Source organism: Panulirus ornatus, chromosome 25, assembly GCF_036320965.1.
Source record: "Panulirus ornatus isolate Po-2019 chromosome 25, ASM3632096v1, whole genome shotgun sequence".
In the NCBI taxonomy this organism is placed as follows: domain Eukaryota; kingdom Metazoa; phylum Arthropoda; class Malacostraca; order Decapoda; family Palinuridae; genus Panulirus; species Panulirus ornatus.
The window spans coordinates 15,086,635-15,101,774 of record NC_092248.1 but is presented as its reverse complement, the minus strand read 5'-3'; the positions used below and the strand labels follow the sequence as shown (position 1 = coordinate 15,101,774).

At 41.5% G+C, this 15,140-nt stretch overlaps 1 protein-coding gene across 1 annotated transcript in view; it reads left to right on the top strand.

The window, feature by feature from the left end:
* LOC139757327 (fanconi-associated nuclease 1-like) overlaps positions 1-15,140 on the top strand; it is a 136,808-nt gene that overhangs the window by 72,719 nt on the left and 48,949 nt on the right. Inside the window, exon 3 of the mRNA XM_071677751.1 lies at positions 7,288-7,519. Coding sequence (XP_071533852.1) covers positions 7,288-7,519 — 232 coding nt within the window. The remainder of the gene's footprint in view (positions 1-7,287; positions 7,520-15,140) is intronic.

Genomic DNA, 15,140 nt, shown 5'->3' with positions numbered 1-15,140 from the left:
TCTGACACATATATCCTCTTGGTCAATCTTTCCTCACTCATTCTCTCCATGTGACCAAACCATTTCAATATACCCTCTTCTGGTCTCCCAACCACTTTCTTTATATTTCCACATATCTCTCTTACCCTTTCATTACTTAATCAAACCACCTCATACCACATATTATCCTCAGACATCTCATTTCAAACACATCCACCCTCCTCTGCACAACCCTATCTATAGGCCATTCCTTGCAACCATATAATATTGTTGGAACCACTATTCATTCAAACATACCCATTTTTGCTCTCCGAGATGATGTTCTCACCTTTCACACATTCTTCAACGCTCCTAGAACCTTTGCCCCTTCCGCCACCCTGTGACTCACTTCTGTTTTCATGGTTCCATCCAGGGCTAAATCCACTTCCAGACATCTAAAACACTTCACTTCATCCAGGTTTTCTCCATTCAGACTCACCTTCCAATTGACTTGTCCCTCAAACCTACTGAACCTAATAACTTTGCTCTTATTCACATTTACTCTCAGGTTTCTTCTTTCACACACTGTACCAAACTCAGGCACCGGCTTCTGCAGTTTTTCACCCAAATCAGTCGCCAGTGCCCTATCATCAACGAACAACAACTGACTCGCTTCCAAGCCCTCTGATCCAGAACAGACTGCATACTTGCCCCTCTCTCCAACACTCTTGCATTCACCTCCCAACAACTCCATCCATCAACAAATTTAACAACTATGGAGACATCATGCACCCCGGCTGCAAACCAACAGTCACTGGGAACCAATCACTTTCCTCTCTTCTTACTTGTATGCATACCTTACATCCTTGATAAAAACTTTTCACTGCTTCTAGCAACTTACCTCCCTTACCATATACTCTTAATACCTTCCACAGAGCGTCTCTATCTGCTCTATCATGTGCCTTCTCCAGATCCGTAAATGCTACATACAAATCCATATGTTTTTCTAAGTATTTCTCACATACATTCTTCAAAGCAAATACCTGATCCACACATCCTCTACCACTTCTGAAAGCACACTGCTCTTCTCCAATGTGATGCTCTGTACATGCCTTTGCCCTCTCATTCAATACCCTCCCATATTATTTTCCAGGAATACTCAAGAAACGTATACCTCTGTAATTTGAACACTCACCTTTATCCCCTTTGCCTTTGTATAATGGCACTATGCATGCATTCCGCCAATCATCAGGCTCTTCACCATGAACCATATATACATTGAATATTCTTACCAACCAATCAACAACAGTCACCCCCTTTTTTAAGAAATTCCACTGCAGTATCATCCAAATCCACCACCTTGCCGGCTGTCATCTTCAGCAAAGCTTTCACTACCTCTTCTCTGTTTACCAAACCATTCTACCTGACCCTCTTACTTCTCGCACCACCTTGACCAAAACACTCTATATATGCCACTCTGTCATCAAACGCATTCAAACAGACTTTCAAAATACTCATTCCATCTTCTCACTTCAACACTTGTTATTACCTCTTTATTAACCCCCTTTTCAATGTTCCCATTTTTTCTCTTGTCTACGTATTTTATTTACCCCCTTCCAAAACATCTTTATATTCTCCCTAAAATTTAATGATACTCTCTCTCCCTTATTGTCATTTCCCCTCTTGCACCTTTCTCTTGACCTCCTGCCACTTTCTTTTATACATCTCCCAGTCATTTGCACTATTTCCCTCCAAAAATCATCCAAATGCCTCTCTTCTCTTTTACTAATAATCTTACTTCTCATCATCCCACCACTCACTACCCTTTCTAATCTGCCCACCTCCCACCTTTCTCATGCCACAGGCATCTTTTGCGCAAGTCATCACTGCTTCCCTAAATACATCCCATTCCTCCCCCACTCCCCTTACGTCCTTCGCTCTCACCTTTTTCCATCCTCCGTTCAATCTCTCCTGGTACCTCCTCACACAAGTCTCCTTCCCAAGCTCACTTACTCGCACCATTCTCTTCACCCCAACATTCTCTCTTCTTTTCTGAAAACTTCTACAAATCTTCACCTTCACCTCCACAAGATGATGATCAGACATCCCTCCAGTTGCACCTCTCTGTACATTAACATCTAGAAGTCTCTCTTTCATGCGCTTATCAATTAACACGTAATCCAATAACACTCTCTGGCCATCTCTCCTACTTACATATGTATACTTATGTATATCTCTCTTTTTAAAGCAGGTGCTCCCAATCACCAATCCTTTTTCAGCACAGAAATCTACAAGCTCTTCACCATTTCCATTTGCAACACTGAACACCCCATTTACACCAATTATTCCCTCAACTGCCACATTACTCACCTTTACATTCAAATCACCCATCACTATAACCCAGTCTTGTGCATCAAAACTGCTTACCCACTTACTCAGCTGCTCCCAAAACACTTGCCTCTCATGATCTTTCTTCTCATGCCCAGGTGCATAGGCACCAATAATCACCCATCTTTCTCCATCCACTTCAGTTTTACCCATATCAATCTAGAGTTTACTTTCTTACACTCTTTCACATACTCCTACAACTCCTGTTTCAGGAGTAGTGCTACTGCTTCCTTTCCTCTTGTCCTCTCCAACATATATCTGTATATATAATTGAATATCCCTGGGGATAGGGGAGCAAGAATGCTTCCGACGCATTCCCTGTGTGTTGTAGAAGGCAACTAAAGGGGACGGAAGCAGAGGGATAGAAACTGTCCCCTTCTTGTATTTTAACTTTCTGAAAGGGGAAACAAAAGAAGGAGTCATGCGGGGAGTGCTCATCCTCCTTGAAGGCTTAGTCTGGGTTTCTGAATGCCTGTGGATGTAACCAGGATGAGAAAAAAGGAGAGATAGGTAATATGTTTGTGGAAAGGAAACTGGATGTTTTGGCTTTGAGTGAAAGGAAGCTCATGGGGATGAGTGGTTTGGGAATGTCTTGGGAGTAAAGTCAGGGGTTGGTGAGAGGACAAGAACAAAGGAAGGAGTAGCACTACTCCTGAAGCAGGAGTTGTGGGAGTATGTGAGAGAGATGGATGATTATTGTTGCCTATGCACCTGGTCATGAGAAGAAAGATCATCAGAGGATATTGGTGCCTATGCATCTGGTCATGAGAAGAAGGATCACGAGAGGCAAGTGTTTTGTGAGCAGCTGAGTGAATGTGTTAGCACCTTTGGTGCATGAAACTGAGTTATAGTGATGGATGATTCGAATGCAAAGATCAGTAATGTGGCAGATGAGGGTATATTTGGTGTACAAGGGGTGTTCAATGTTATAAATTGAAATGGTGAAGAGCTTATGGATTTCTGTGTTGAAAAAGAACTAGTGATTGGGAATACCTAGTTTAAAAAGAGAGGTATACACAAGTATACATATGTAAGCAGGAGAGATGGCCAGAGACCGTTATTAGATTACATGTTAATTGATAGGTGCGTGAAAGAGAGACTTTTTGATGTTAATGTGCTGTGAGGGGCAACGGCATGGTTGCGTGATGTCTCCATGGTTGTTGAATTTGTTTATGGATGGGGTTGTTAGGGAGGTGAATGCAAGAGTTTTGGAGAGAGGGGCAAGTATGCAGTCTGTTGTGAATGAGAGGGCTTGGGAAATGAGCCAGTTGTTGTTCGCTGATGATCCAGCACTGTTGGTTGATTTGGTTGAGAAACTGCAGAAACTGGTGACTGAGTTTGGTAAAGTGTGTGAAAGAAGAAAGCTGAGATTGAATTTGAATAAGAGCAAGGTTATTAGGTACAGTAGGGTTGAGGGACAAGTCAATTGGGAGGTAAGATTGGAGAAAAACTGTAGGAAGTGAAGTGTTTTCGATATCTGGGAGTGGATTAGGCAGCGGATGGAGCCATGGAAGCAGAAGGGAGTCACAGGATGGGGGAGGGAGCGAAGGTTCTGGGAGCCTTGAAGAATGTTTGGAATGCGAGAACATTATCTCGGGAAGAAAAAATGGGCATATATGAAGGAATAGTGGTTCCAACAATGTTTTATGGTTGCGAGACTTGGGCTATAGATAGGGTTGTTAGGAGGAGGGTGGATGTTTTGGAAATGAGATGTTTGAGGACAATATGTGGTGTAAGGTGGTTTGATCAAGTAAGCATTGAAAGGGTAAGGGAGATGTGTGATAATAAAAAGCGTGTGGTTGAGAATAGAAGGGGGTGTGGTGAAATGGTTTAGTCACATGGGGAGAATGAGTGAGGAAAGATTGACAAAGAGGATATATGTGTCAGAGGTAGAGGGATGAGAGAGCTTGGGAAGTGAGCCAGTTGTTGTTTGCTGATGATACAATGCTGGTGGCTGATTCGTGTGAGAAATGGCAGAAGCTGGTGACTGAGTTTGGTAAAGTGTGTGAAAGAAGAAAGCTGAGAGTAAATGTGAATAAGAACAAGGTTATTAGGTACAGTAGGGTTGAGGGACAAGTCAGTTGGGAAGTAAGTTTGAATGGAGAAAAACTGGAGGAAGTAAAGTGTTTTAGATATCTGGGAGTGGATTTGGCAACAGATGGAACCATGGAAGTGGAAGTGAATCATAGGGTGGGGGAGGGGGCGAAAGTTCTGGGAGCATTGAAGAATGTGTGGAAGTCGAGAACATTATCTCAGAAAGCCAAAATAGGTATGTTTGGAGGAATAGTGGTTCCAACAATGTTATATGGTTGCGAGGCGTGGGCTATAGATAGAGTTGTGCGGAGGTGGGTGGATGTGCTGGAAATGAGATATTTGAGGACAATATGTGGTGTGAGGTGGTTTGATTGAGTAAGTAATAATAGGGTAAGAGAGATGTGTGGTAATAAAAAGAGTGGGGTTGAGAGAGCAGAAGAGGGTGTTTTGAATGGTTTGGGCACATGGAGAGAATGAGTGAGGAAAGATTGACCAAGAGGATATATGTGTCAGAGTGAAAAAGATTTTGAATGATTGGGGCCTGAACATGCAGGAGGGTGAAAGGCATGCAAGGAATAGAGTAAATTGGAATGATGTGGTATACCGGGGTCGATGTGCTGTCAATGGATTGAACCAGGGCATGTGAAGCGTCTGGGGTACACTATGGAAAGTTGTGTGGGGCCTGGATCTGGAAAGGGAGCTGTGGGTTTGGTGCATTATTACATGACAGCTAGAGACTGAGTGTGAACGAATGTAGCCTTTGTTGTCTGTTCCTAGTGCTACCTCGCGCACATGCGGGGGGGAGGGGTTTGTTATTTCATGTATGGCGGGGTGGCGATGGGAATGAATAAAGGCAGAAAGTATGAGTTACGTACATGTGTATATATTTATATGTCTGTGTGTGTATATATATGTATATGTTGAGATGTATAGGTATGTATATTTGTGTATGTGGCCGTGTATGTATATACATGTGTATGTAGGTGCATTTGGCTATACTTTCATCTGTCTCCTTGTGCTACCTCACTAACGCAGGAGACAGCGACAAGGCAAAATCAAGTATATAAATATATTGGAAAGGATCATAATTTTGCATGTGATCAAGATATTCCTATGGGTCCACGGGGAAAATGAAACACGATAAGTTCCCAAGTGCACTCTCATTTGATAATCACATCATCAGTAGAGACATAAGAAATATAACAGTCAGATGATATACATCAAAGAGACGAAGCTAGGACGCCATTTGGTAAACATGCGATTGTCCAAGACAGACAATGAGTATTCATAAACTTATCATTTCACAAATTTTATCAACAATAAAGTTATCTGATTTGTGTAGACCATCACAAATATTAAGATTATAATTCTCTCTGTATTTAGCAATAGAAGATTCAATATTTCTCATGGTAATAGAGTTAAAGTTAATAACTGAGATGGCTTTACTCCAGTCAATACAATGATCATAGTTTTTAACGTGATTAAACAAGGCATTTGATTCTTGTCCCATTCTTATGCTATATCTATGTTGCTTAAGTCTAACGGAAAGATCCTTACCAATCTGACCAACATAAAACTTATCAGTTTCTACATGGCACTTTATAGATGCATCCAGGAGAATTCTCTGGTGAATTCCTGATTAAGATATTCTTTATAGTATTATTGTTGCTAAAGGCAACATTTACATTAAAGGATTTAAGCAACATGGGAAGTAAAGTAAAATTATCATTAAAAGGGAGAACTAAAAGATTCTTGGTGTCAGTCGGAGGTTTGGGCTCAACTCTATAAAATGATTTTGCTAACTTAAGGGATTTATCAATGAAAGCTCTAGGTTACTTTAACTTAGATCTAATAGAATATATCTTCTCAAACTCATCATCAAAAACTCTGGACTGCAAATATGTAATGCCCTAAGGAACATAAATTGAAATGATAATTTAACTGTCATGTTGAGATGAGTAATAGTGGATGTGTGAGCATACATTGGTAGGTTTTCTGTATATGCTAAACTTAAACTTGTTTCCTTGCCTATGGATCATGCATTCTAAATGTGGTAACTGACCACTATTCTCATTTTCTACAGTAAATTTTATGGAAGGCACTAAATTGTTAACACATGTATTCCCTACGTGTCGTAGAAGGTGAATAAAAGGAGAGGGAGCAGGGGGCTAGAAATCCTCCCCTCTCGTTTTTAACTTTCCAAAAGAAGGAAGAGAGAAGGGGGCCAAATGAGGATATTCCCTCTAAGGCTCAGTCCTCTTTTCTGAATGCTCCCTTGCTAGTGCAGGAAATGGCGAATAGTATAAAAAGAACTTTTCCTTTAAATAGGTGTGCTTGCTTTCATTTGTTCATTGGGCTTTGTCTGTAGGTGACTAATGGAACTATTAGAAAATGAAAACCTTATTCATGGGCAGAGCTGTGAGCATTCATTTATTTTATTTTCTTGCCTTTCTCTCTTTCCTTTTTCATAATACCATGATTAGAGAGAAGCAGACCTGGGGCAGACACCAGCAATCAGTGATTATTGGTGAAGGTTGTTAAGCTGTTCCCTGGCTCTTCTGTACTGATGTCATGGCTCCCTCAATGAGAAGGCTTGTAAGTGGTCATTAGCCATGCGAACAAGCATTCAGCAACCTCATACATTATATGATGATTAAAGGGAATGAATTCTTTTGAATTCACTCATTATATGAGGTAAAACAATTTTTAACCCACTTTAGCTAATTACTGTAGAGAAGTGGGTTTTCACTCTACAACAACCATGTTTTCAGCCTTAATAAACTGCATTTTTCCCTCTCCTCCTTCCTCTTTGGCCTCCTTTATCTTCTATGTTTACAGTTTACAATTGTGAGAGAAATTCATGTTAGAAATTGTAAGGTACAAAATGATTTTCTCTATATCACACAGGGATCATCATAAGTCACTACCAAGGTTCTTGCGTCGCTTTACATCGGTGTCCCTCTTGGTTTATATTCTGATGCGCTCTGTGGAATGCTACCAGAGAACTAAAAGATACCAGAAGGCTGTGGATCAACTACAGGAGCTGTTGGATCAAAAGACATACTTGATGGACTACCATGGCTGCTGGTATGAAAGACTAGCACTTAATCTGGAGGTGCATATGAAAAAACCAAAACTGGTAAGAGAGATTTCCCATTCTTCAGTAGCTTTGATAGAAAATAGGAGTGGCTTTGAACTTTTTTGTTAAAAAAGTTTAATAAACCCTCAGCGCATAGTCTATGGTTTTCCTTTTGTTAGGATTCCTTGTCAAGAGAATTTTTCCATTACCAGATATAGCTTACCTCATAGCCTCGTATAGTTGCTGAATACTTGATTCATTTCATTAAATTCTTGAAGGGATTGTATTTTATCAAAATTATTAGGCTGGCATTTCTCATAGTAATTATCCCAATATGTACCACTTGAAGGGATACCATCTGTCAGTGGTGCATTATCCGTTTGTTAGGTATGCAGAAAGACTTCTACCCTGGTGAGTTCTCATCTCCCAGGCAAACCTAGAATGACTTGGTCACTGAAACTGACATGAATAACTGACATGGATAAGCTTGAGTCATACCTCAGAGGTGTTGAGGGAACACACATGTCAGTGCATATTAAATGGTCTTCCTTCTAAATTAAAGCCAAGGAGGTGGAACAGTAAGATAAATAAATCTCTGTTGTCGGAGAAAGTAGCCCATAAGAAACTCAAAGAGACTAATAACCAACATGATAAGAGTCAGTTATATAAAATTGCACAGAGAAACTCAAAGACTTATATGACACAGTAAATGTCAGTAGGAAGTGTATATTGGGTGAGAAAGCTGGGAAAAGCCTTGAATTTCTGTGCCTCATTGTGATAAGCTAGTCTTCTAGAGTATCCAAATCTCATTCTGCCTTCTCGTGTTGACCTCGTCATTACACCCATAGGGTTGAAACACAAGGGTAGGCATATCCCACTTCCATCAGGGCTCCAAAGAGGTACTAGAACACAATGTGTTCCTGTAGAACACATTTAAAACAACATATCAAAAGGACGAGAAGGTTGCTCAAGATATTGTGGCCAGAAACCACCAAGCAATTGATGAATACAAAGATATCAATCTGATAATAGAGAACAATAATCCGAAAACACATTTGCTCATAATGAACAACAATGTGGTAGGTCGCTCTGGAAGTTTTGATTGTACTGTTGTGGTCTATGAGTACTGTTGCAATATTAGTGGCTGTCAGCCTCTCACTCCACGTACAAGAAAGTGGAATCGAACAGTGTCATGAACAAAAGCATGGTATGAGACTAACATAGGAGATCATAGTAAATTACACCAAAATCATTACAAGCTGTAGTGATTGGAGGAAGCCATTCACATTAGAGAGAAAGCACCTGTCATCATCATCCAGACAAACGTGATCAGCTCCATACAGCTTTTTGATGGCCCACCAATAGGATGTAGACCTAATGCCATTTTAGAACAGGGAACATGTTACTGACCCACCACAAGCTACCGAGTCCACCATTTCAGGACAAGGGGAATGAGTCACTGACCAAACTGGTCCTGGATTACGAAGGTCAGAGAGAATCAGAGAATCCAGACCTGACATCAATGCCACACCCAGACAAGAAAAGTCTCTCTTGGCCTAACTTACTGTAAGATTGCTCTTTATTTCTTCTTCTGTAAGTTTTTTTTATATTTCTGCATCCATGTTTTCTGTTTAGGCTGTAGCTCATACTACCCATCATGATATTGTTAATTTGTAATCTCTTATAGTCTTCTTCCTCATTTTTCACATTCTATTTACTGTGGCTTGTTTCGTATATACATGTTGTTTATGTTTTACTTTTATGTCCAAATTTTGTGACAGTTCTTTCTCTTTTTTGTAAAAACCTGATGATGGCTCTGTGAAGGTGAAAGCTAGATTGAAATGTAATGGATAATTTTGGACAACTGGTGATTGAGCACCTACCTAATGGTAGAACAATGTTTAGAAAATTAGAGAACATAGAAAATAACATTGATAACCGTAGATATGCTGCCGTATTCTGTTGTTTGTGCCTTAGAGAAAACCTGCTCCCAGCCTATGCTAGTAGATGTATGATTTTATTTTTTTTGATACACTTGATTGCCATTTCCTATATTAACGATGGTAGCGCCAGGAAATATACGAAGAAAGACCCATCCATCCATATACATATATGTATACATATTTGTATATCATTTATTTATTATTACTATTATACTGGGGTTGACATGCTGTCAGTGGATGAACTAGGGCATGTGAAGCATCTGGGATAAACCATGGAAAGTTTTGTGGGGCCTGGATGTGGAAAGGGAGCTGTGGGTTTGATGCATTACACATGACAGCTAGAGACTGTGTGAAGGAATGTGACCTTTGTTGTCTTTTCGTAGCACAACCTCGCATGTGTGCAGGGGGAGGGGGTGCCATTTCAGTGTTTACATATATATACATACACAGATGTATACATATATACACTTGTACATATTCATACATGCTGCCTTCATCCATTCCCACTGCCATCCCACCACACATGAAATGACACCCCCTCCACCTGTGTGTGCGTGAGGTAGAGCTAGGAAAAGACAACAAAGGCCACATTCATTCACACTAAGTCTCTATCTGTCATGTGTAATGCACCTAAACCACAGCTCACATATTGTCCTTAAACATCTCATTTCCAACACATCCACCCTTTTCTGCACAACCCCATCTATTGCCCATGCCTCACAACCAAATACCATTGTTGGAACCACCGTTACTTCAAACACACCCATTTTTGCTCTCTGAGATAACATTCTCACCTTCCACACATTCTTCAACGTTCCCAGAACCTTTTCCCCCTCCCCCACCCTGTGACTCACCTCTGCTTCCATAGTTCATTCGCTGCCAAATCCACTTCTAGATATCTAAAACACTTCACTTCCTCCGTTTTTTTCTCCATTCAAACTAAACTCCCAATTGACTTGTCCCATAATGCTACTGAACCTAATAACCTTGCTCTTATTCACATTTACTCTTGGCTTTCTTTTTTCACACACTTTACCAAACTCAGTCACCAACTTTAGAAAGGGTAGTGAGTGGTGGGATCAAGAAGTAAGATTGTTAGTGAAGGAGAAGAGAGAGGATTTTGGATGATTTTTGCAGGAAAATAGTACAAATGACTGAGAGATGTATAAAAGAAAGAGGCAAGAGGTCAAGAGAAAGGTGCAAGAGGTGAAAAAGAGGGCAGATGAGAGTTTGGATGAGAGAGTATCATTAGATTTTAGGGAAAATAAAAAGATGTTTTGGAAGTAGGTAAATAAAGTGCATATGACAAGAGAACAAATGGGAACATTGGTGAAAGCAGTAAATTGGGAGGTAATAACAAGTCGTAGTGAAGTGAGAGGGAGAAGGAGTTAGTATTTTGAAGGTTTGTTGAATATGTTTAATGACAAAGTGCACCATGTATATAAGCTGTTTTGGCTGAGGTGGTGTGTGAAGTGAGAGGGTCAGGGAGAATGATTTGGTAAACAGAGAAGAGGTAGTGAAAGCTTTGCAGAAGATGGAAGCATGTAAGGTGGCGGATTTGGATGGTATTGGTGTGGAATTTATAAAAGAAGGGGTGACCTTGTTGCTGACTGGTTGGTGAGTATATTCAATGTATATATGGTTCGTGGTTAAGTGCATGAGGATTGGTGGAATGCTTGTATAGTGCCATTGTACAAAGGCAAAGGGGATAAAGATGAGTGTTTTTATTACGGAGGTATAAGTTTCTTGAGTATTTCTAGGAAATTATTTGGGGGGTTATTGACAGAGAGGGTGACGGCATGTACAGAGCAACAGATTGGGGAAGAACAGTGGGGTTTCAGAAGTGGTAGAGGATGTGTGGATCAGGTGTTTGCTTTGAAGATTAGAGATACGTAGAAAAGGAGATGAATTTTTTTTTTTTTTTTTTTTTTTTTTTTTTTTTTCGCTGTCTCCCGCGTTTGCGAGGTAGCGCAAGGAAACAGACGAAAGAAATGGCCCAACCCCCCCCCCCATACACATGTACATACACACGTCCAGACACGCAAATATACATACCTACACAGCTTTCCATGGTTTACCCCAGACGCTTCACATGCCTTGCTTCAATCCACTGACAGCACGTCAACCCCTGTATACCACATGACTCCAATTCACTCTATTTCTTGCCCTCCTTTCACCCTCCTGCATGTTCAGGCCCCGATCACACAAAATCTTTTTCACTCCATCTTTCCACCTCCAATTTGGTCTCCCTCTTCTCCTCGTTCCCTCCACCTCCGACACATATATCCTCTTGGTCAATCTCTCCTCACTCATTCTCTCCATGTGCCCAAACCATTTCAAAACACCCTCTTCTGCTCTCTCGACCACGCTCTTTTTATTTCCACACATCTCTCTTACCCTTACGTTACTTACTCGATCAAACCACCTCACACCACACATTGTCCTCAAACATCTCATTTCCAGCACATCCATCCTCCTGCGCACATCTCTATCCATAGCCCACGCCTCGCAACCATACAGCATTGTTGGAACCACTATTCCCTCAAACATACCCATTTTTGCTTTCCGAGATAATGTTCTCGACTTCCACACATTTTTCAAGGCTCCCAAAATTTTCGCCCCCTCCCCCACCCTATGATCCACTTCCGCTTCCATGGTTCCATCCGCTGACAGATCCACTCCCAGATATCTAAAACACTTCACTTCCTCCAGTTTTTCTCCATTTAAACTCACCTCCCAATTGACTTGACCCTCACCCCTACTGTACCTAATAACCTTGCTCTTATTCACATTTACTCTCAACTTTCTTCTTCCACACACTTTACCAAACTCAGTCACCAGCTTCTGCAGTTTCTCACATGAATCAGCCACCAGCGCTGTATCATCAGCGAACAACAATTGACTCACTTCCCAAGCTCTCTCATCCCCAACAGACTTCATACTTGCCCCTCTTTCCAGGACTCTTGCATTTACCTCCTTTACAACCCCATCCATAAACAAATTAAACAACCATGGAGACATCACACACCCCTGCCGCAAACCTACATTCACTGAGAACCAATCACTTTCCTCTCTTCCTACACGTACACATGCCTTACATCCTCGATAAAAACTTTTCACTGCTTCTAACAACTTGCCTCCCACACCATATATTCTTAATACCTTCCACAGAGCATCTCTATCAACTCTATCATATGCCTTCTCCAGATCCATAAATGCTACATACAAATCCATTTGCTTTTCTAAGTATTTCTCACATACATTCTTCAAAGCAAACACCTGATCCACACATCCTCTACCACTTCTGAAACCGCACTGCTCTTCCCCAATCTGATGCTCTGTACATGCCTTCACCCTCTCAATCAATACCCTCCCATATAATTTACCAGGAATACTCAACAAACTTATACCTCTGTAATTTGAGCACTCACTCTTATCCCCTTTGCCTTTGTACAATGGCACTATGCACGCATTCCGCCAATCCTCAGGCACCTCACCATGAGTCATACATACATTAAATAACCTTACCAACCAGTCAACAATACAGTCACCCCCTTTCTTAATAAATTCCACTGCAATACCATCCAAACCTGCTGCCTTGCCGGCTTTCATCTTCCGCAAAGCTTTTACTACCTCTTCTCTGTTTACCAAATCATTTTCCCTAACCCTCTCACTTTGCACACCACCTCGACCAAAACACCCTATATCTGCCACTCTGTCATCAGACACATTCAACAAACCTTCAAAATACTCATTCCATCTCCTTCTCACATCACCGCTACTTGTTATCACCTCCCCATTTACGCCCTTCACTGAAGTTCCCATTTGCTCCCTTGTCTTACGCACCCTATTTACCTCCTTCCAGAACATCTTTTTATTCTCCCTAAAATTTACTGATAGTCTCTCACCCCAACTCTCATTTGCCCTTTTTTTCACCTCTTGCACCTTTCTCTTGACCTCCTGTCTCTTTCTTTTATACTTCTCCCACTCAATTGCATTTTTTCCCTGCAAAAATCGTCCAAATGCCTCTCTCTTCTCTTTCACTAATACTCTTACTTCTTCATCCCACCACTCACTACCCTTTCTAAACAGCCCACCTCCCACTCTTCTCATGCCACAAGCATCTTTTGCGCAATCCATCACTGATTCCCTAAATACATCCCATTCCTCCCCGACTCCCCTTACTTCCATTGTTCTCACCTTTTTCCATTCTGTACACAGTCTCTCCTGGTACTTCCCCACACAGGTCTCCTTCCCAAGCTCACTTACTCTCACCACCTTCTTCACCCCAACATTCACTCCTCTTTTCTGAAAACCCATACTAATCTTCACCTTAGCCTCCACAAGATAATGATCAGACATCCCTCCAGTTGCACCTCTCAGCACATTAACATCCAAAAGTCTCTCTTTCGCACGCCTGTCAATTAACACGTAATCCAATAACGCTCTCTGGCCATCTCTCCTACTTACATAAGTATACTTATGTATTTTTTTTTTTTTTTTTTTTTTTTTTATACTTTGTCGCTGTCTCCCGCGTTTGCGAGGTAGCGCAAGGAAACAGACGAAAGAAATGGCCCAACCCCCCCCCCATACACATGTACATACACACGTCCACACACGCAAATATACATACCTACACAGCTTTCCATGGTTTACCCCAGACGCTTCACATGCCTTGCTTCAATCCACTGACAGCACGTCAACCCCTGTATACCACATGACTCCAATTCACTCTATTTCTTGCCCTCCTTTCACCCTCCTGCATGTTCAGGCCCCGATCACACAAAATCTTTTTCACTCCATCTTTCCACCTCCAATTTGGTCTCCCTCTTCTCCTCGTTCCCTCCACCTCCGACACATATATCCTCTTGGTCAATCTCTCCTCACTCATTCTCTCCATGTGCCCAAACCATTTCAAAACACCCTCTTCTGCTCTCTCGACCACGCTCTTTTTATTTCCACACATCTCTCTTACCCTTACGTTACTTACTCGATCAAACCACCTCACACCACACATTGTCCTCAAACATCTCATTTCCAGCACATCCATCCTCCTGCGCACATCTCTATCCATAGCCCACGCCTCGCAACCATACAGCATTGTTGGAACCACTATTCCCTCAAACATACCCATTTTTGCTTTCCGAGATAATGTTCTCGACTTCCACACATTTTTCAAGGCTCCCAAAATTTTCGCCCCCTCCCCCACCCTATGATCCACTTCCGCTTCCATGGTTCCATCCGCTGACAGATCCACTCCCAGATATCTAAAACACTTCACTTCCTCCAGTTTTTCTCCATTTAAACTCACCTCCCAATTGACTTGACCCTCACCCCTACTGTACCTAATAACCTTGCTCTTATTCACATTTACTCTCAACTTTCTTCTTCCACACACTTTACCAAACTCAGTCACCAGCTTCTGCAGTTTCTCACATGAATCAGCCACCAGCGCTGTATCATCAGCGAACAACAATTGACTCACTTCCCAAGCTCTCTCATCCCCAACAGACTTCATACTTGCCCCTCTTTCCAGGACTCTTGCATTTACCTCCTTTACAACCCCATCCATAAACAAATTAAACAACCATGGAGACATCACACACCCCTGCCGCAAACCTACATTCACTGAGAACCAATCACTTTCCTCTCTTCCTACACGTACACATGCCTTACATCCTCGATAAAAACTTTTCACTGCTTCTAACAACTTGCCTCCCACACCATATATTCTTAAT